The following is a 20,715-nucleotide window of genomic DNA, read 5'->3' on the forward strand; positions in this document are numbered from 1 at the left end:
GGCCCTCCTGAACTTCCAGGGTATCTGGAGAGCGTCTACAGCATAGGGATTCTCTGTCGGATCTAGTGAACAGAATCTCTCCACCTTCCTGTTCGCCCTGGTGGCGAACAAATCTATGTCCGGTGACCCCCATAGTTGGATAATCTGCTGGAAGACTATCGGGTTTAGAGCCCACTCTCCCTATCTTAAATTGTGACGACTGAGAAAATCTGCCTTTGAATTTTCTACCCCTCGGATGTAAAGAGCACTGAGGAATGGGAGATGCTGTTCTGCTAGTTGCAGGATTCAGTTTGCCACTACCATCAGGGAGGGTGATCTTGTTCCTCCCTGGTGATTTATATAAGCCACTGTTGTCCGATTGTCGGACTTGATCTGGACATGGCGACCCTGTATGTGGGGAAGGAAGCCTATCAGGGATTTCTCCACTGCCAAAAGCTCTTTTAGGTTCGATGATGTCCCTATTTTGGTGACGTAGCCAGAGCCCCTGAACCGAGAGATCTGCTAGATGACCCCCCCCCCAGCCGGAGCATCTGTTGTAATTGTATGCTTGACTTGTCTGGACCACTGCAAGCCTGAGGTCACATTCTCCCTGTTTGTCCACCATGAGAGGGAGTCTACCGCCTCTAGGGAAAGAGATAGTATTCTTTCTAAATGTCCGTTGAAGGATTTTTGCGCTGACAGGACCTCCCACTGAAGAAGCCTCATATGACCTTGGGCTGGGAGACAAATCAGCATGGCGAAGAGCGGTACTCAAAAATACAGGCAGGGTCTTAAAGTTACTTAGTGATTCTCGTGTCATCAAGCATGAGCCTCACTTTCAGGTCAATTTAAAGGGAACCTCTCAGCAGGATTTTGCTTGGTGCAGTACACATGTGGCCATATTGGTGCTGTGATACTGATTACATGATTTCTTCACCACAGGTATTGTTTTAATCAGGGTTTGAAATTTTCTTATAATCATAGCTTCGTACATCAGGTTAGGACTGTGGGTAGGTCTTCGTCTCTGCCACGGCCCCTCTGCTGCTCCTGTTGTCTCCATCGTCCTCCTGCTTTAAACTTTGCGTCAGTGCCAACCTATACACAGGCGGCACATTGATCTTCTGGCAGTCTTCAGCAAAGTGATGGCACGTGTGCAGGCACATCTTGGCTGGTCATTGAGCAGAGATCTAAATCTGTGTATGAGTCGTCACCGGCGCCATTTTCCTGTTTTGACTTAACCCCTTAACGATACGCATTAAAATGGCGGCCGCTAACGGGCCTTATTCCCTCATCGCCTTTTTAAAACAGTGATCGGGAATAAGGTAATCGCGTCCCCAAGAGTCCAAAAACGTCTAGGGTCTCAGCTACCGGATGTAGAAGAGACCCTGAAGAATATGACCAGGGCAGTTTTTTTTTTTTTTGCTCCGGTCCCCGATCACTTGATCGCCGTTATTCAATGAATAATGACGATCACGTAAAAAAAAAAAAAAAGTGAGATCCGGTGTAAAAATCATTTCTCTCTCCTCTGACATAATATACATGTCAGAGGAGAGAGAAATGATGTCCCTAAGCACCTCACGGTTCCGCCTCTTCCTTCTCCTGAAGTAAAAAAGGCAGGCGCATGTGTCGTGCGCCCGTCGAGATCTGCCGGCCTGCAACCGGCAACCACAGGGATTTTTCCTATTTGTTGCTGACTTTTGATCACTGGGTCTATCACATTAATAAAAAGCCCAATAATTAGTAAATATGGCAGCACTTGGGCTGTGCCCCACCACCCCTAATCCGGTGTCATCCCCCTAGTCAGATTACATTTTATAATATTTTTAATATTTCTTTCATTCTTTGCCATTAGGGTTGGGCCTAGAGTTAGGGATTATTCAAAAGTTGCAAAAAACAAAACAAAAATGATGATATGATAACATTAGGTCATCATACTGAATGTTATCAAATTCTGTGCATTACCTGTGGGTTTAAAATGCTCACTATACACCTGGATAAAATCCTTGAGGTGTAGTTTCCAAAATATGGTCACTTGTGGGTGGTTTCTGCAGTTTAGGCGCCTTAAGGGACCTGCAAATGCAACATAGTGCCTGCAATCTATTTCAGACAAAATTCAAATATTGTCCAAAACAGAACTTTTTTCCCTGCACTCATAAGAAAGCGGGTAACAAGCTGGGGTCTACTTTTTTGGTGTTACCTCTTGCAAAAATGGAAAAAAAAAAAATGGGGTTAAAGCAACATTAGAGGTAAAATTATTTTTTTTCATTCCACTTTGCATTAATTTGTGTGAAGCACCTGAAGGATTAAAAAAATTGACAGTTTTGAAGTATTTGAGGGGTGCGGTTTTTAAAATGGTATCACTATTCCGATATATAGGACCCTCAAGGTCCATTGAAATCTGAATGAGAAATTGCTACTAAACGTTTAACCCATCTAACATCCTAACAAAATAAAAAGACGTTTGAAAAATGAGGCAGATGTAAAGTAGACATATGGGAAATTGGATTAATTTTGTTCAGCATGACTAACTGGTTTAACCTCTTCACGACCCATGACGCAGGTTGTGTATCCACCTTTGACGCGGGCTCCGACGATGAGCCCGCATCTTTTCAGGCACATGACAGCTGTGGCCAGCGTTCATAGCAGATGATCATATTAGCTGCACATAGCAAGACCTCAGCCCGACTATCAATAAAGACGTCAGTTCAGCATGCAGAATATAAACCCTGACCCACCCCAGATCCCAAAAAATGGAGACGCTTTGGGTCTCAGAAAATGGGAGTTTTTTTTTTTTTTTTAAACAAACCTTGGAATTTTTTTCACCACTTAAATAAAAAAGGACCTATACATTTTTGGTATCTGCAAACTCGTAGTGACCTTGATAATCATTTGGCAGGTTGGCAGGTCAGTTTTAGCATTCAGTGAACATAGTAAAATAAAAAAATTGTGGAATTGTTTTTTTTTTTTTTTGCGCAATTTCACCAGTTTGATTTTTTTCCCCCCTGTTTCCCAGTACACGATATGGTAAAACCAATGGTGTCGTCAAAAAGTACAACTTGTAAATTCACAAACTACACACCTCTATGGTATAACTAAAACATGCCAGAGATATACAAGCTAAAAGGCTTCAACAATTGGGAAGATTGGGGGATTTTTCTTTTGTCAACTCCTACGTGAGGGAATATTTTAAAACTTCGAACAAATAAGAGCAGGCTACAATCTTACTCACAAAATGTTTTATAAATTTTTGCAAATACGTCATGCGTATAATGCACAACTCAGAGCAAATGACATTATTATAAATAAACACTATAATTGATACAATTGCTTCTGCGATAGACACGAAGGGTGTAATTTCCCATATATAAATTAAAGTGTGTATATGTGTATGTGACGCGCCCCCTGGGCCGTGGGGTACTCTGTAGTCGGGCCAGTCGATGCTGGGGGATGTCACAGTAGCAGTGACCTGGTCCGTGAGCCAGGGCAGTCAATAAAAGGGGAAAAGTAAAAAGGGAAATAAGTTTTTAGAGGTTAATGTTCGTGACGGCACCTGTGGTATGCGGCTATATGGGGCCACCGCTGCGGTGCAGATCCTCTGGAGCTGATGGTGACGCAGCTGAGTTGGTTCAGCTCTCCACAGGCAGAGCTCAGCTCCAGGGCAGGATATAGTGATGCTATGAGGTAGATGTTGCTGGTGCTGTGTAGTGCAGGGCTGATGATGGCACAGCAATAATTCTAGGACACAGTGAGGTGCAGTCTTCAAGGTTTTACTCACAGTTATCACGCTGCTCCAGGTTACAACTGCCAGATTATAACCACCCACGTCGTCCGATGTTCACAAAGAAAGGGGTTCAGCAGCTTTTAAGTATTTCAAGAGTACTTAAACGGAACCCCGTTCTATGTTCCTTTGTCGATAGTCTTCCTGCGCCTCACAATCAGTGTCCCAAGCCAGTAGCCTCGGGTCTTGTCGGGCGACGTGCGGTCCCCTGGACCCTATGTGGCCACCTTTTCGGCGATGTAATTGTGGTAGTTGGCAGCTGCACCTTGAAAGTACAGTAGCATCCGGTTTTCTAGCGGAGCCTTGTTCTCCACTAGTTAGGGGCCGATCCCCTCTGCGGCCTGATCCCTCCACGTCCGTGTAGATTTGAGCCTTCCCTCTGCTCCAGTCCTCTCTCAGTCTGTTCTCATGGGCCTCTCAGTCTTGGCCCGCTCCTTCCTCCTCTCCTCCTGAGCAGAGCTCCTACAGAGCTCCTGCTCCTAACACTCTCTCTCTCTCTTCTCACTCTCTCCTCAGACTGATTTGACTCCTTCAAGATGGTTCCCCTTTTTATATGCTTCACTCAGTGCTCCCCTGAACTACTTCCTCCACCCACACCCACTACATGGTTCCCCCTCTTCCAACCAGGGACAGGGCTCAGCACTGTACGCATGCATCTTGCCCCGCCTGCTGGTTTAGAATGGTGTAGTGTTGGATGCAGATGGGTGGGTCCCGGTTAGTACTCCATCCTTACCTGAGAGTGGGGTACCACACCTCTGGGTGAGATGCAGTACCTTTGTGGCAACTGAACTCGCAGGGGCTGTATGTATGTATGTATGTATGTATGTATGTATGTATGTATGTATGTATGTATGTATGTATGTATGTATGTATGTATGTATGTGCTTATGGCTGCTGTCCATTTAGAAAAGTATCCCATCACAGCCAAAGTAAAGTGGGAAAGATTTGGGTCCCCTATCTGAGGAACAATGGGAAGAGGTGCTGGATCTAATTCCTAAATTATCCTTGCCCGGATCAAAGACTGTCCCAAATCTTTCTTATTTATAGAGTATATAAGACCCCGAGTATCCTATTTAAAACTGGTATACGAGTGGACAACCTGTGTCCAAGATGAGGGAAAAACGACGCTCATTTAATGCACATCATGTGGGAGTGTAAAACATTGGGAACTATTGGAAGGGGTAGTTGACTTAAAATCTGTGTTTGGAATCCATATACAGTTGGAACCCAAAATCTGCAAAGTCTGTTGGAGGAGGGTCTGGATTCGGATTCCCCTATAGCTATAGCTATCTCCCGAGTACTATTTCAAGCTAGAAAACTTTTAGCACTACATTGAATAGAAACCTCGTATGAAAAGGGGAACATATATTAAAAGAAACACCCATAACCATTGTTCGCATAGCATTATAAATGTTTTAACTTCTCCAGGGATTACATTGGAAAGTCTTCTCAGAAACACTATGATAGACCATCTGTACATTTCCTTGTCATAAACCTGTAAAATCTCCTGTCCCTAACTTACACACCCAAGTGTTAGATCTTAAAAAACAAAAGGGTCAAAAATAATTACAAGTAAATGCTGTAATTCTCTGTATTTTAATGCAATAAACAAACAGTCAGATGGTATTCATATATGTAATTTGTAGTAAACAAATGACAATACCTACGATGACCGTTAATGTGAACTGGTTTGTGTTTGGTTGACTTGTTTTTTAATTTGCGTGTTTCTTATATTTAGTTTTGAATGTTTCTATAAACAAGTTAAAAATGTGTATGTATCTTGATATCTTTCACAATAAAAAATTATCTGATTGTATTTTTTTTTCAATTTGTCCCGCAAAAAACAAGACTTCATACGTCCATATTGACTGAAAAAAAAAAAAGAAGTTATGGCTCTGGGAATAAGGTGAGCAAAAATGGAAATGCAAAAACGGAAAATCCCAAGATTGTAAAGGGGTTAAAGGATATAAAGATTGAAAGTTAGAAAATAGTGAATTTTCTTCACTTTTTTGCCAAAATTGCGATATTTTCACAAATAAACGCAAGTCATGTTGTACAAATTTTACCACTATCAAGAAGTATAATATTCCAGAATCACTGGGATACGTTGAAGCTATCCAGAGTTATTATCTCATAAAGTCAGGCGCCTCTCACCCAGCCAAACCAGATTGCACACTTTGCACTGACGAGGGGCAGTACTCTGAAACAGTGTCTGCAAATTGAGATTTTGGCTTTGCTTTAATCCCCAAGTCATGTGACAAAGCTCATTAGAGTCGATATTGACTTTTAGGATTGATACTTCCTATAGGTGGCACTAGAGTTCTAATCCTCTTACTCTGAAGAGATAATTTGCATATTACTCCCATAAAGGATCACCGGTCAGATTTCTAAAATTTGGCCTTGTCAGGAAGGATGAAAATTAACTCAGTCACTAAGGGGTTAAAATGGGTTCATGTCTGTTGGGGTTTTCATTATAGAATCTGCAATACTCCTAACATTACGCTAGCCTACAATCATAAAACATTAACTTAGGTTTTCTTCTCCCTATTCAATTTCTTATTGTTTAAATGAAAAACTGACAAATTTTGTAACATTGTTCCAGTTCGTCTCAATACAGAGGTGTACCATATTGAAGTGAAATTCCCTGCAGGTCTCCACATTATTTAATCACTCATTGTTCCAGTAACCTTCTAATTGCTAGCTGAGCTACATTGTGAAGGTTCCCCTTGTACCTTTTTCAGTTGTGTTTCCAGAAAAGAAACTGTTGAATAGGTCACTTGATCTTGAGGCCCTCTTGCTCTTTGTTTCGAAGCTTCATTAAAACTATAACTGGAAGACAGACAATTGTTATTTTGGTAATTCCTAATTATTGCAATCAGATGATTATTACCAGAGAATGATTATTCCACAGTGCATTGTTAAATGTCCCTTGAGTCAGCATTGTGAGCTCCTTACACTTTTAGTAGTCTATGGGCCACAGGCACTCTTTCATTACAAATTTTAAAGAAATCTCCTTTCATATTACTTTCTATACAACTCTTGTGCTCTGTGAACTTTCAATTCAAACTCTAAAAGTCATCCTTACTTATTCTGAATCTATTTTTTAAGTTGTGTTTAGAGCCTAGATCAATCCAATGGCATTAAGACATTTGACTACATCATTTCTACTCAAATTCCTTTGGCTTACCACTGGAGACCCTGAAAGAAAAATTCTCTCCCCCCTTCAAGAAACTTTTTATCTACCCCAAAATTCACCACTTACTGGATCCCTTCCCAGACCAGTTCAAAATCCGATCCCATCGTAAATTGAATTGCTGTGTAAAAATGATCGCTACTCCTAAGGGGTTGTCAGGGTTTCCACCCACACACAGTCAGGACGACACCGGGGAGATCACACAATATCTCACCGTGCCGTTACGCTGTCCGTATTTCGCCCGGAGTCGAAAGCACGCGATCCAGAGTACTCTCTACGTAGGTATCGGTAAGCGACCAGTGAGAGTATGGCGTAACACCCTGGGTTCCACAGCCTGGAATCAGTGTTTAACGCCCTCCGTACGGTCACTGTCAGCTTCACGATAGCCCAATTATTAATACTCTCTGCCACCACCGGCCGAGTTTAAAATATAATACAGGCCTGGCCGGACGCCTGCGTTTTGGTAGCGCATATGGCTTCGGGGAAGGGAACGATTACAGAACAAAAGAAACAGAACTATTAAATTTTATATTTAAATCGAAAAGGGAGGCAGTGTTCAGGAAAAATATATACAAGGATGTTACAAAGGGGACATTAAAATACATAGGCAGTTACATAAAATAAACAGGAAACCAAGCAATGTGAACTGAGGTCTAAGATGGTACACATGCAAGAAATAGGAGCATGTTCACACTAGCAAAAAGATGCAAAACCTACAAAAGACAAAATATCTCATACCCTACCATCATTATATATAAATGTAAAGCAAAGTTGCATATGAAATATAGGGTACTTAGTGAACTATTTTTGATCAAAAAAAGTATACAAGCAGTCCCACTAGCGACAAGGTGACCCTAAATTGGGACGGTCCTACACTGTCTATATTAAAAACCTTACTGTATATCAAAGTTGAAGTAATGCATATAAAATAAACAGGGTAAAAAGAAGACAACTTACTCTATACGATCGTGGAGACGATTCAATATAGGTGGAGGAGGGGCTCGCCAGATGAAATATGCTGTTAATGAACCGGACCTGTTGCTTATAATTCTTATTCCCCCCTGGCAATGAATGCTCCTGTCTTCTCCATAGATTCTTTTATACCTAAGGGGAGATCTGGCCGCACGCCCCTCGTGGTGACATCATGTGGGCCGGTCTCCAGCCTGTACATTTTTATTAGAAACACTAACTTCTGCGATAACTCATCGCTCGTTGATCGCAGAAGCTTGCAAACTACGCAATTTTTTCCCTTATGATTTTATCTTTATTTTGATATCACACTTCACATAGCTGCAGTCTGCTATTCCGGTGTTTTTAAGCGACAGCTCCTTGATTTTAGTTACAGCCCTGGAAAACTACCTATACCTTCCTGGGCTGATTTGGTCACTACACATATGGTTCCCGTTACTGTCGGACATATAGAACGCATAATATCTCATAATTCATATCGGAGTCATCAGGTCTGCAAATTCCCCTTTGAAGCTCGGGAACCAGCCTCACGGGTACATGTAAATTAGTGCAAGCCTGTGTTTTAATTACCTCCTGTGTCTTTCAGAGACAAGATGCTTGCTTCCTAACGAAGTTATAACACTCCTTGGCGGGCCTTATTTGCATTAGCCATTTCTCAGGCATGAGCTAATTGGGGCTTTTGTGCTGAGGAAAATGGGACAGCTCGGTGCCGACAAGTGGTGATAATTAGCAGTAGACACTGTATGATTGTCATCTCTGGACAAACACTACAGCAGAGGGCATGGGAGAAGGGCTAATATTTTGTTAATCTGTCCCTGATATTAATATTTTCCTGACAGGGGTCATTTCATTTCTTAGCTCAATATTAAACTCCCAGTACACTCAAATAAAAATAGCGATATCAGACAAGTGGGAGAGTGATCTGACTAATGCAAGGTCACTAGAGCAATTGCATTGTTGTTTTGTCACATTATTTATAGGCAGTCAAGAGATGAGCGAATCGATTCGCGGTACTCCGATCCAGTGTCTAGGTTAGTAGTACCTGGAGGCTAGATTATAAATTTAACGGCCTATCACCTTCCAGTGTCCCTGGCGCAGCGTTTGATTGGTCATGGCTGGCGCTACATCATGTGTGCGCCACGTCACACAGATGATGTCGTGCCAGCCCTGGCTAATCAAAAGCTCCATCGGGGATGCCAAAAAGGCAAGAGGCTCACGGGCCTCCCACCTGGTCCAGATCAGTGGTACCTAGCGAATAGAGCCCTGCAAGTCGATCTACCATTCTCTATCCCTGATGTAAACGTCAATTAATTACATGAAATTTACCATGTTCCTTCACAGAATATGCCGAGAGGTTTCAGAAACTGCAACTCTGTGCATAACACTTGGCACATATGGTGAAATTGCCCACTGGGTGGGACGAGGAGAGGGGAAAGGAGCTTTAACACGATTAATATGCTCAATACACAGCTCCAGCTACTGTCAAGTATCATGCTGCTGAGTGATAAACCCCCAAGAACTAACAATAACACCCACTGATGGAATCAATGCTGCACTATGATAGTGTACAGTCAAGTGGAAATCCACTTCTTTGACTTCATAATTAAATATGATTGTTAAATATTAATTATGGATATTCATTTTTATTCTTAATTCTGTACTTTGCATAAGATTGCATCAGCCTCGTGCTACACATTCAGGCTATTTTTAGCTTGGTGTAAGTTAGTGCCATATGCAGAAGAACAGGTGTTGTGAGGGGCCTATATAACCCCATGTTAGAGACAGGGAGAGTCTCTTGCACTACACATGACACTAGACAGAGGATCTACGTGTGAAGGAAGGAGATGACATGTAGGCCCTGACACATGCGCTGGATACAGACCGACGTAACCTACCATCCAGGATCCCAGGAAAGATGGGTGAATCTATGGACAATCACTTTGTAACTCTTTCGCCTTTCTATTGCAATTATTCTTTTTAATGGACAATCCAAAAATAAATCAAATCAATACTTTTTTTTTGTATATATATATATATATATATATATATATATATATATATATATATATATATATATATATATATATATATATATATATATATATATACACATACATATACACACACACACACACACACACACACACACACAGGGTGGTCCAAAAGTAGGTGGACAGAAAATAACATTTATCTTGATTCATATATAAAATTATATTTACTAACACAAGCATAACATTAACAATTACATTTTATTCTGAACAATAATACAAAAGTCCTTAAATTTTATCAGCGCAGGTGCTCAAACTGTTTTCCATTACAATTTGCAAAGCTTTGAAGTCGCCTCTTACGCTTCAACAAGCTTTTTTGCACAAGTCTCTTTGGGTATTAATTTCTTGAAATGCATCTTATGTAATTTTTCAAATCACTGACACTTCTTGGTTTTCAACTATAAACTTTGTCCTTGAGTACTCCCCAAAAGAAAAAATCCATTGGGGTCAAGTCTGGTGAACGTGCCGGCCAATCCATTTATTAGGAAATGTTTCATCAAGATACTTGCGGACCACTCTTGAATAATGTGGAGGGGCCCCATCTTGTTGAAAATAAAGACTTTTTTCCAAAGAGTCTATGAGGAATGAAAAGTGGAATCTGATTGGTTGCTAAGGGCAACTGAGCCAGTTTCACTTTACACCATGTTTGATAAATCTCCCCCTTCATAATCTTATTACACTTTCTGTTCACCTACTTTTGGACCACCCTGTATATTTTTATATTATTTATATATATATATATATATATATATATATATATATATATATATATATATATATATATATATATATATATATATATATATATATATATATATATATATATATATATATATATATATATACACACATACATATCTACACATACAGTACAGACCAAAAGTTTGGACACACCTTCTCATTTAAAGATTTTTCTGTATTTTCATGACTATGAAAATTGTACATTCACACTGAAGGCATCAAAACTATGAATTAACACATGTGGAATTATATACTTAACAAAAAAGTGTGAAACAACTGAAAATATGTCTTATATTCTAGGTTCTTCAACGTAGCCACCTTTTGCTTTGATGACTGCTTTGCACACTCTTGGCATTCTCTTGATGAGCTTCAAGAGGTAGTCACCGGAAATGGTTTTCACTTCACAGGTATGCCCTGTCAGGTTTAATAAGTGGGATTTCTTGCCTTATAAATGGGGTTGGGACCATCAGTTGTGTTGTGCAGAAGTCTGGTTGATACACAGCTGATAGTCACCTCTGCTTCTGAGGATAAGTTTATCCGAGTCACCAGCCTCAGAAATTGCAGGTTAACAGCAGCTCAGATTAGAGACCAGGTCAATGCACACAGAGTTCTAGCAGCAGACACATCTCTTCAACAACTGTTAAGAGGAGACTTTGTGCAGCAGGCCTTCATGGCAAAATAGCTGCTAGGAAACCACTACTAAGGACAGGCAACAAGCAGAAGAGACTTGTTTGGGCTAAAGAACACAAGGAATGGACATTAGACCAGTGGAAATCTGTGCTTTGGTCTGATGAGTCCAAATTTGATATCTTTGTTTCCAACCACCGTGTCTTTGTGCGACGCAGAAAAGGTGAACGGATGGACTCTACATGCCTGGTTCCCACTGTGAAGCATGGAGGAGGAGGTGTGATGGTGTGGGGGTGCTTTGCTGGTGACACTGTTGGGGATTTAGTCAAAATTGAAGGCATACTGAACCAGCATGGCTACCACAGCATCTTGCAGCGGCATACTATTCCATTCGGTTTGCGCTTAGTTGGACCATCATTTCTTTTTCAACAGGACAATGACCCCAAACACACCTCCAGGCTGTGTAAGGGCTATTTGACCAAGAAGGAGAGTGATGGGGTGCTACGCCAGATGACCTGGCCTCCATAGTCACAAGACCTGAACCCAATCGAGATGGTTTGGGGTGAGCTGGACTGCAGAGTGAAGGCAAAAGGGCCAACAAGTGCTAAGCATCTCTGGGAACTCCTTCAAGATTGTTGGAAGACCATTTCCGGTGACTACCTCTTGAAGCTCATCAAGAGAATGCCAAGAGTGTGCAAAGCAGTCATCAAAGCAAAAGGTGGCTACTTTGAAGAACCAAGAATATAAGACATATTTTCAGTTGTTTCACACTTTTTTGTTAAGTATATAATTCCACATGTGTTAATTCATAGTTTTGATGCCTTCAGTGTGAATGAAAATTGTACATAGTCATGAAAAAACAGAAAAATCTTTAAATGAGAAGGTGTGTCCAAACTTTTGGTCTGTACTATGTATATATATTTTTTTTTCACAATGATTTATGAATGCACTTAAGCAACTAAAACAAAAAAAAAAGCCTATAGCCAGCTCATCCAATACGGCTCTCATAATCCAGGAGCACGGAAATCCGTTATGACTAAACTTGGCTGTCCATAGGAAAAGAGAAAAAAAGGTTTCCAGTCCTCAGTAAAAACCTGACTATTAGAAAATGTAAAACTGGTTAATGCATGTGAATTCCAAAAAAAACATGATCATGGAAAGGAGCTACATGTTACAGCGTTCTTTGACCAAGCTTGGAATAACCAGTTAGTTTTCTAATAAAGTAAGGTTTTTACCGGGAGCTGGAAGCATCTTGTCCTCTTCAAGTAAACAAGACACCAAAGACATATTCGATGCTGTATTGGATCCATGGATCAGCTATACAAACCAGTTTATACTACAGGGAACCATCAGTCTGTCTCGGACTCCAAAATACCTTTTAAAATCGCTAAATAAACCCTCCTATGACCCTCAAAGGTCTCCAAAATACAGTAAATACAATGCAGTTGGTCTACCTCATCCACTTCTACATGACCATTTTGCCCTACGTTTTCATTTTTTTCTCCTTTTTGCCTTGTTATAGCTTTTATCCTTCTTCTTAGGCTACTACTTTTGACCCCTCCGCGAGGGGATTGTTGAGATTACCATATTCCATTGCATTGTTAGTGTGTACTATTTTTACTTTCTGAATATAAAATAAAACCTTTTTGAAACTAAAATGAGATTAGTCAGCTTTATCATTTTATCAAGAAAAAAATTATTTATTGGTTAAATTTGCAGGGACAGTGACAACAAAGTGAACATGTAAAAATGTAGCTTTAAATTCTATGTTTTTTTCATCAATAGTCTGAACATCAATTAAAGGTTTTATGCAGTTCTCTAAAATTAAAGGTCTACTCTTGGCACCGCCAACAGACAGTGGTTCGCACGAGGCAACGCACTCCAGTGAGGGCTCAGTCCCTCTACTTACTATGCTGTGTGGCTAATGGCTGTGCCTAGTAATGCAGCTCAGCGCCATTCTCTTGAATGGGACCCATTTACTCTTGTAATACCAGGAACAGCCATTACTAAAATCGTGGACATGTACCAATTAACCTTATAAACCCATCAAGCCTCCATTTTCCCAAATCTTTGACAAATCACATTGGCTTAACATCTGCTGCTTCAAGAAGTTTTTAGTTTGTACGTTGTCTTTTTTTTCCTTCCCTTCCACACTGTGTCCACACAGCCATAGGAGGGCTTGTTTTTGTAGGACAAGTTGTACTTTTGAATGACATTATTCATTTTACCATACAAGTTGCAGGAAAACAGGGGGGGGGGGGGGATAAATAAAAAAAAAAAATCAGAGTGAGGTGAAATTGTGAAAAACAAAAAGGCAATTCCATCTTTGCTTTCAATTTTGTTTAAACCCTTAACGACCGCCGATACACATTAAAATAGCGGCCGTTAAGGGGTCTTATTCCCTCATTGCAGTTTTAAAACAGCGATCAGGAATAAGCCAGGGTTGAATTTTCCAGTCCCCGACCACATGATCGCCGTTATTGAGTGAATAATGGCGATCACAAAAAAAAAAAAAAAATTAGGAAGTGCCCGCTGTTAAATCATTTTGCTCTCTCCTGACATGATACACGTCAGAGGAAAGAAATGTCCCCTGAGACTCCCCGGTATCTCAACCATCCACCGGGAAAAAAAAAAAAATGGCGGGCGTATGCGCAGTGCGCCCACAGATATCTGCTGGCCCATACCCAGCAACAATAGGGTACATCACAGTGATCAAAAGCAAAAATGTAGTAAATCAAATCCCCCTTTGTCACCCTTTTAGTTAGCTAAAAATTATAAAAAAGACGATATGGCGACTAGTGTTTAGCTCAAGTGCTCGATTCTCGAGTTTGCATCAGGTACTCGGATATGCACAGGGTATCACAGGTGCTCGAGTCCCCACCCCACATGTTTCACGCATTTTACACAGACAAAAAAAAACACATGGGGATTGACTGCCATTCACGTGCAATCCCCACATGGTTTGTTTTTGGGGTGTCTAACAGCCGCAAGACATACGGAGTGGGGACTCGAGTACCCGCAATATTCTGTGCATACTTGGGCACCCGATGCAAGTAGCGAGCACTTGCGCTTAAAACTAATGACGACGTATTCAATATTATGACCTAATGTTATTAAATTCGTTGTCGTACCTATGGGTTCAAAATGCTCACTATACCCTCCCGGATAAAATCCTTGGAGGTTGTAGTTTAAAAAAATAAATAAAATGGGGTCACTTGTTGGGGGGTTTCCACGGTTCAAGCACATCAAGGGCTCTCCAAACGTGCCATTGCATCCGCTCTCGATTCCAGCCAATTTTGTGTTCAAAAAGTCAAATGGCGCTCCTTCCCTTCCAAGCCCTGCCGTGCGCCCAAACAGTGGTTTTCCCTAACATATGCAGTATCAGCATGCTCAGGAGAAATTGCACAACAAATTTTGGGGTCCATTTTCTCCTGTTACCCTTGTGAAAGTTTGAAAAAAAATTGGGTCTATAGTAAAATTTGTGTGAAAAAAAGTTGTTTATTTTTCCCCTCCACATTCCATTAATTCCTGTGAAGCACCTGAAAGTTTTTAGAATGTTGTCACTTTTGGGTATTTTCTGTCATATAGACCCCTCAATTTCACTTTAAAATGTGATGTGGTACCCCCCCAAAAAAAAAAGATTTTGTAAATTTTGTAAGAAAATGAGAAATTGCTGGTCAACATTTAAACCCCTCTTTCTGACATCCTAAAAAAAAAAAATATAAAAAAATAATGTTTCAAATATTGTACTGATGTAAAGTAGACTTGTGGGAAAGGTTATTCATTAATTATTTTGTGTGACATAACTGTTTTAAAGGGCATAAAAATAAAAAAAGAAAAAAAGGTTGAAAATTGTGAAATTTTCCACAAATAAATGCAAGTGGTATCAAACAAATTTTACCACTATCATGAAGTACAACTTGTCATGAAAAAACAAATCTCGGGGCGCTTGGGTGCCAGAAACACATCAGGTTTTTAATGACTCTTCAATAAAGCCTGCTATTAAAGTGTATACATCATTGGACGGATGTGCCGATTACTTTCCTCTTTTTGAATCTTTGGCTGAACTTCACCAGCAGGACCGGCACCCGACACAGCTTTCAACCTGGAGCATCAAACTGCATGGCGTGGTGAGCTCAATCCCCCCACTCTCTCCAGAGTTACTACCATATCAAGTGACACCAGCCAGAATTGTAAAACTTGGCTGATCATTAAGGTCAAAATTGCCTCTGTCACTAACGGGATAATTGGCATCATGGGTAAAAATGACTTGGCATCATGATTCACCATGTCAGTGCAGTTACAGTAATACTAAAATTGTCCTTTTTTATTTTATAGTGTTAAAAAAAAAAAAAAAAGGCGCGGAACTATAAATAAAAAAAATATAATTTTTTTTTTCCCCTCACATTTACTTTACCATTTTCAGGAACCAGTTTTTAAATCAATGGAGCGGTCTTGTTTTTTTTTGCAGGACGAGCTGATGTTTTCATTGATACCATTTTCAGGCTAGTTTTATATTTTGATACAATGGTCTTGAAGATTCCACATGTATATGGGGGGGTGATTTTATTGAACTTTTTTTTACTTTATTTTTTAGTCCTCTTAGGGAGCTTGAACCTGTGATCGTCTCAGCAAAAATCATGGTGCCCTTTGCAGCCCAGCCACAGGCTAGGTTTCAACGAAGGACAGTAAAGGCAAACACTGGGATCTTCAGCAGAATCCTGGCTGTCATAGCAACCCTTCAGCACCCCACAATCACATCACTGTGGGGCCGATGGGCATGGCCGCCCCGCAATCACATCGCTGTGTAGCCGACGGGCACTTGGAATAGCATGCTACCTTCCTACACGATGCCCGCTTTAAATTCTGCTGAGCTAACAGTGCCATTTAACTTAAAACGCAGCAGATAGAGTTCAGCTCCACACGGCTGCTAGAAGCATATGCTGGCTTTGTAGCACAACCATTATCTGCTGGGTATGGTGTGGGCTCAGCCTTTGAGCCAGCTCCATACAACTGCTCCCGAATTGCCTCGCACATGTACAGCTGATGTCGGAAAAGGGTTAAAATGTATCGGTCTGATCTTTGTGTTCTTATAATGGCCTGAATACTGCAGCATGGAAAAAATGCAAGAGCGCAATAGGGTCTTATCCAATTAATAAATGTTACAGAAGTATTAAAAACTGCTCACCTAGTAGGGTTGTGTGGGACCTAACACCTATAAAGCCTGGACTCCAAATGCTGCAGCTTCCTATGGATATGTCAGAGATAGATGTTGGGAAAGGAAGTTGTTTCTGCGCTCTCTGGAGTCACGACAAAGCATTAGAATGGATAAAAATGTAGGTTTATTGTCTAAGCGTTTCAGAGTCCACCGACTCCTTCCTCAGAGAGCGCAGAAACAACTTCCTTTCCCAGCATCTATCTCTGAATACTGCGGCAGACTGACCAAATGGAGACCACCACCAGAAATGGCAATCCAAAACGGGTCCCCTCTATTGGTTGGATTGCAGTCAATAATTAACACCCAATTTGTGGCTGTATGATTCTATAGTAAATCTAGCTGCTATTTAGGGACACATTGTAATGACTGTACCCTTCAATTAGGCTTCTGAACAGCAGGAGGTGGTTACCGTTTTGCACTTTCGTTTTTCCTTCTAATCTTACAAAAAGGCCTAACTTTTTAATTTTTCTGTCTACATAGCCATGAGGGCTTGTGTTTTGTGAGACAAGTTTTAGTTTTGGATGACATCATTCATTAACAGAACAATCAACTGAAAATGCAAAAGAAGTCAAACTTAAATTGATTAAGATACAACATGTTGATCACTTCTTATTGCATTTCTTTTAGGCAATTGTTTTTTTTATGCATCACAATTCAGGCATTTGAATTTTCTTCTTTTGACAGTGTTTCGTGTATGGGTTGATTAATTTTGTACTTTGATAGATCAGACTTACCAATGAGTCCATACCAAATAGGTTAATATTTTTTTATTTCTTCAACTTCTTTACTTTTAATGGGAAAAGGGGATGATATACATTTTAAAACCTACTTTTTTTAGTCTTCTCAAGGAACTTGAACCTGTGATCGTTCAATTGCATAGAATATACACTGCTCAAAAAAATAAAGGGAACACTCAAATACCACATCCTAGATCTGAATGAATGAAATATTCTCATTGAATACTTTGTTCTGTACAAAGTTGAATGTGCTGACAACAAAATCACACAAAAATCATCAATGGAAATCAAATTTATTAACCAATGGAGGCCTGGATTTGGAGTCACCCCCAAAATTAAAGTGGAAATTGGCTCTACAGGCTGATCCAACTTTGATGTAATGTCCTTTAAACAAGTCAAAATGAGGCTCAGTATTGTGTGTGGCCTCCACGTCCCTGTATGACCTCCCTACAATGCCTGGGAATGCTCCTGATGAGGTTGCGGATGGTCTCCTGTGGGATCTCCTCCCAGACATGGACTAAAGCATCCGCCAACTCCTGGACAGTTTGTGGTGCAACGTGACGTTGGTGGATGGAGCGAGACATGATGTCCCAGATGTGCTCAATTGGATTCAGGTCTGGGGAACGGGCGGGCCAGTCCATAGCTTCAATGCTGACACATTCCAGCCACATGAGGTCTGGCATTGTCCTGCATTAGGAGGAACCCAGGGCCAACCGCACAAGCATATGGTCTCACAAGGGGTTTGAGGATCTCATCTCGGTACTTAATGGCAATCAGACTACCTCTGGCGAGCACATGGAGGGCTGTGCGGCACTCCAAACAAATGCCACCCCATACTATTACTGATCCACTGCCAAACCAGTCATGCTGAAGGATGTTGCAGGCAGCAGATCGCTCTCCACAGCGTCTCCAGACTCTGTCACGTCTGTCACATGTGCTCAGTGTGAACCTGCTTTCATCTGTGAAGAGCACAGGGCGCCAGTGGCGACTTTGCCAATCCTGGTGGTCTGTGGCAAATACCAAGCGTCCTGCACGGTGTTGGGCTGTGCTCACAGCCCCCATCTGTGGAGGTCAGGCCCTCATACCACCCTCATGGAGTCGGTTTCTAACCATTTGTGCAGACACATGCACATTTGTGGCCCGCTGGAGGTCATTTTGCAGGGCTCTGGCAGTGCTCCTCCGGTTCCTCCTTGCACAAAGGCGGAGGTAGCGGTCCTGCTGCTGGGTTGTTGCCCTCCTATGGCCCACTCCACATCTCCTGGTGTACTGGCCTGTCTCCTGGTAGTGCCTCCAGCCTCTGGACACTATGCTGACAGACATAGCAAACCTTCTTGCCACAGCTTGCATTGATGTGCCATCCTGGATGAGCTGCACTACCTGAGCAACTTCTGTGGGTTGTAGAGTTCGTCTTATGCTACGACGAGTGTGAAAGCACAACCAACATTCAAAAGTGACCAAAACATCAGCCAGAAAGCATTGGTACTGAGATGTGGTCTGTGGTCCCCACCTGCAGAACCACTCCTTTATTGACTGTGTCTTGATAATTGCCAATAATTTCCATCTATTGTCTATTCCATTTGCACAACAGCATGTGAAATTGATTGTCAATCAGTGTTGCTTCCTAAGTGGACAGTTTGATTTCACAGAAGTTTGATTTATTTGGAGTTATATTCTGTTTTTTAAGTGTTCCCTTTATTTTTTAGAGCAGTGTATATTATAATATACTGTAGTTAAAATCTCGGTCTCTTTTGAAGTTCAGCTTGCGGCTGAGCTCTGTAAGAGTACCAAGATGGTGACAACATGAGCCTTCAGCAGGTCCACGGTTGCCATAGTAAACCATCAGTTCCCCACGAATGTGTTGTGGGCATTGGCACGTGTTCCATTTTAAACGCTGCTGCAAGAGATTGACAGTGGCTTTTAAATCTTCAACAGTCAGACGGAGCTCAACTTGGACTACAGCTATTCTAGTAAAAAATATGGTAAATACCCAGCATCTGTGTCTAAGATGCACTTTTTAGCAAGAAAAAAAAATTGTGACTAATAGTCTGAAGTCAGGGGCCGCAGCACTGCTAGTTCACAAAGTACTCTGCTGGTCAATGAAAGAACTGTTGAGTAAAGTCATGTCTCTGCCTGACATGAGGTTGACAAATTAGTTTCCTGATGGCACATTCTAAACAATCACATGCTGGACGATTCTTCTTCTCCCTCAGATGCTGCCAGTAAAACTGTTTAAAGTTCCACACTAAGCCAAGGAGGCTGGATAATGAGCTATGGTGATGTCTGCTGGTGCTACAGGACACTGGTTAGCAGTCCAGTACAGTACAGTCAAAGCTGTCAATATGGTGCATTAAAATACCTATAAACAAAGCAGTTGTGTGTTCACATGGCTGGGATTTTATGGACAGTAGTAGATTGCTCCCTCAGGAAGTATTCAGCCATCATGGCAGCACATAAATACAGCAAAAGTTTAAAATGGTTAAATGTATTAAATGTACTATTTATATGCATCAATCCTAATTAAAATTTGAAAGGACCAGCTCTTTCCCTACTTGCCAAGATGTATCTAGTCTGTTTTATATCATGGAATGTAGGCAAAGATAGAAGATGGTCCGAGTTTATAAAATTTGCACTGAATGACAAAAACTTGTCCATTAAAGAAGTTGTCCAATACCTATAATGCTCTTTAGAAAATATCTTTATGCCCCAACTACATTTTAAATTAGCTTTACTATACAATTCCTTAGTATTCTCCCTATGTGTGCTTTCTTTCTCTTTTCTTCCTATGACGTTTCATTTGAGGGGACTTTTAAACGGGACGTCACTGGTGAACGGCCCTGCATTCACTTCCCCGTAGCTTCTATCAAACCCTCTGAAACGGGACATGATCAGAAGGAGGTGCTGCAGTCGCCAAACCACATCTACTGTCACTGCCATCCAGTGATGACGTCCTGATTCTTAGGGGGTGTTAGAGAAGAAACTGCAGCCTCTGCCCCCGAATCTTCAATGGCTGCTGTCAGAGTCCCAGCTTCTAACACTGCTGCAGTTTTCCCTAAAGCAAATTGTCCACAGGGAACAGAGATAGAAGCAGGGCGAGTGACAGCAGCGCCACACCACAGCTTCTAGCATCACCCTGAAACAAATAAGAGGGTGGTGCTGCTGTCTCTCATTCTGCTTCTGTCATTGCATCCTGATGGCTATTCGTTTCAGGGAAAGAGGTGGCGGTGTCAGAAGCAGGGACAGTGATGGCAGCCACTGAAAATGCAGGTGGCAGAGACAGAAGCTGCAGTTACTTCTCTAACACCCATGAAACAGGACGTAATCACAGGATGGTGGCGACAGGTGTTGTGGCAAGTGACCGCAGGACCACCCTCGATTTACATCCTGTGTTGGGATTCGGAAGGGGGAAATGCGGGAAGTGAAAATCT

General features: G+C 41.3%; 1 protein-coding gene across 2 annotated transcripts in view; it reads right to left on the reverse strand.

The window, feature by feature from the left end:
• Positions 1-20,715, reverse strand: part of LOC141257803 (protein Mis18-alpha-like) — a 115,086-nt gene that overhangs the window by 41,903 nt on the left and 52,468 nt on the right. For both annotated transcript variants that reach the window (XM_073672802.1, XM_073672803.1), the window contains exon 4: positions 6,490-6,586. In XM_073672802.1, the coding sequence (XP_073528903.1) occupies positions 6,490-6,586 (97 nt within the window). The remainder of the gene's footprint in view (positions 1-6,489; positions 6,587-20,715) is intronic.

This window comes from Phyllobates terribilis, unplaced genomic scaffold, assembly GCF_046119375.1.
Source record: "Phyllobates terribilis strain yellow unplaced genomic scaffold, ASM4611937v1 Scaffold_3__8_contigs__length_932513732, whole genome shotgun sequence".
NCBI classification, from domain to species: domain Eukaryota; kingdom Metazoa; phylum Chordata; class Amphibia; order Anura; family Dendrobatidae; genus Phyllobates; species Phyllobates terribilis.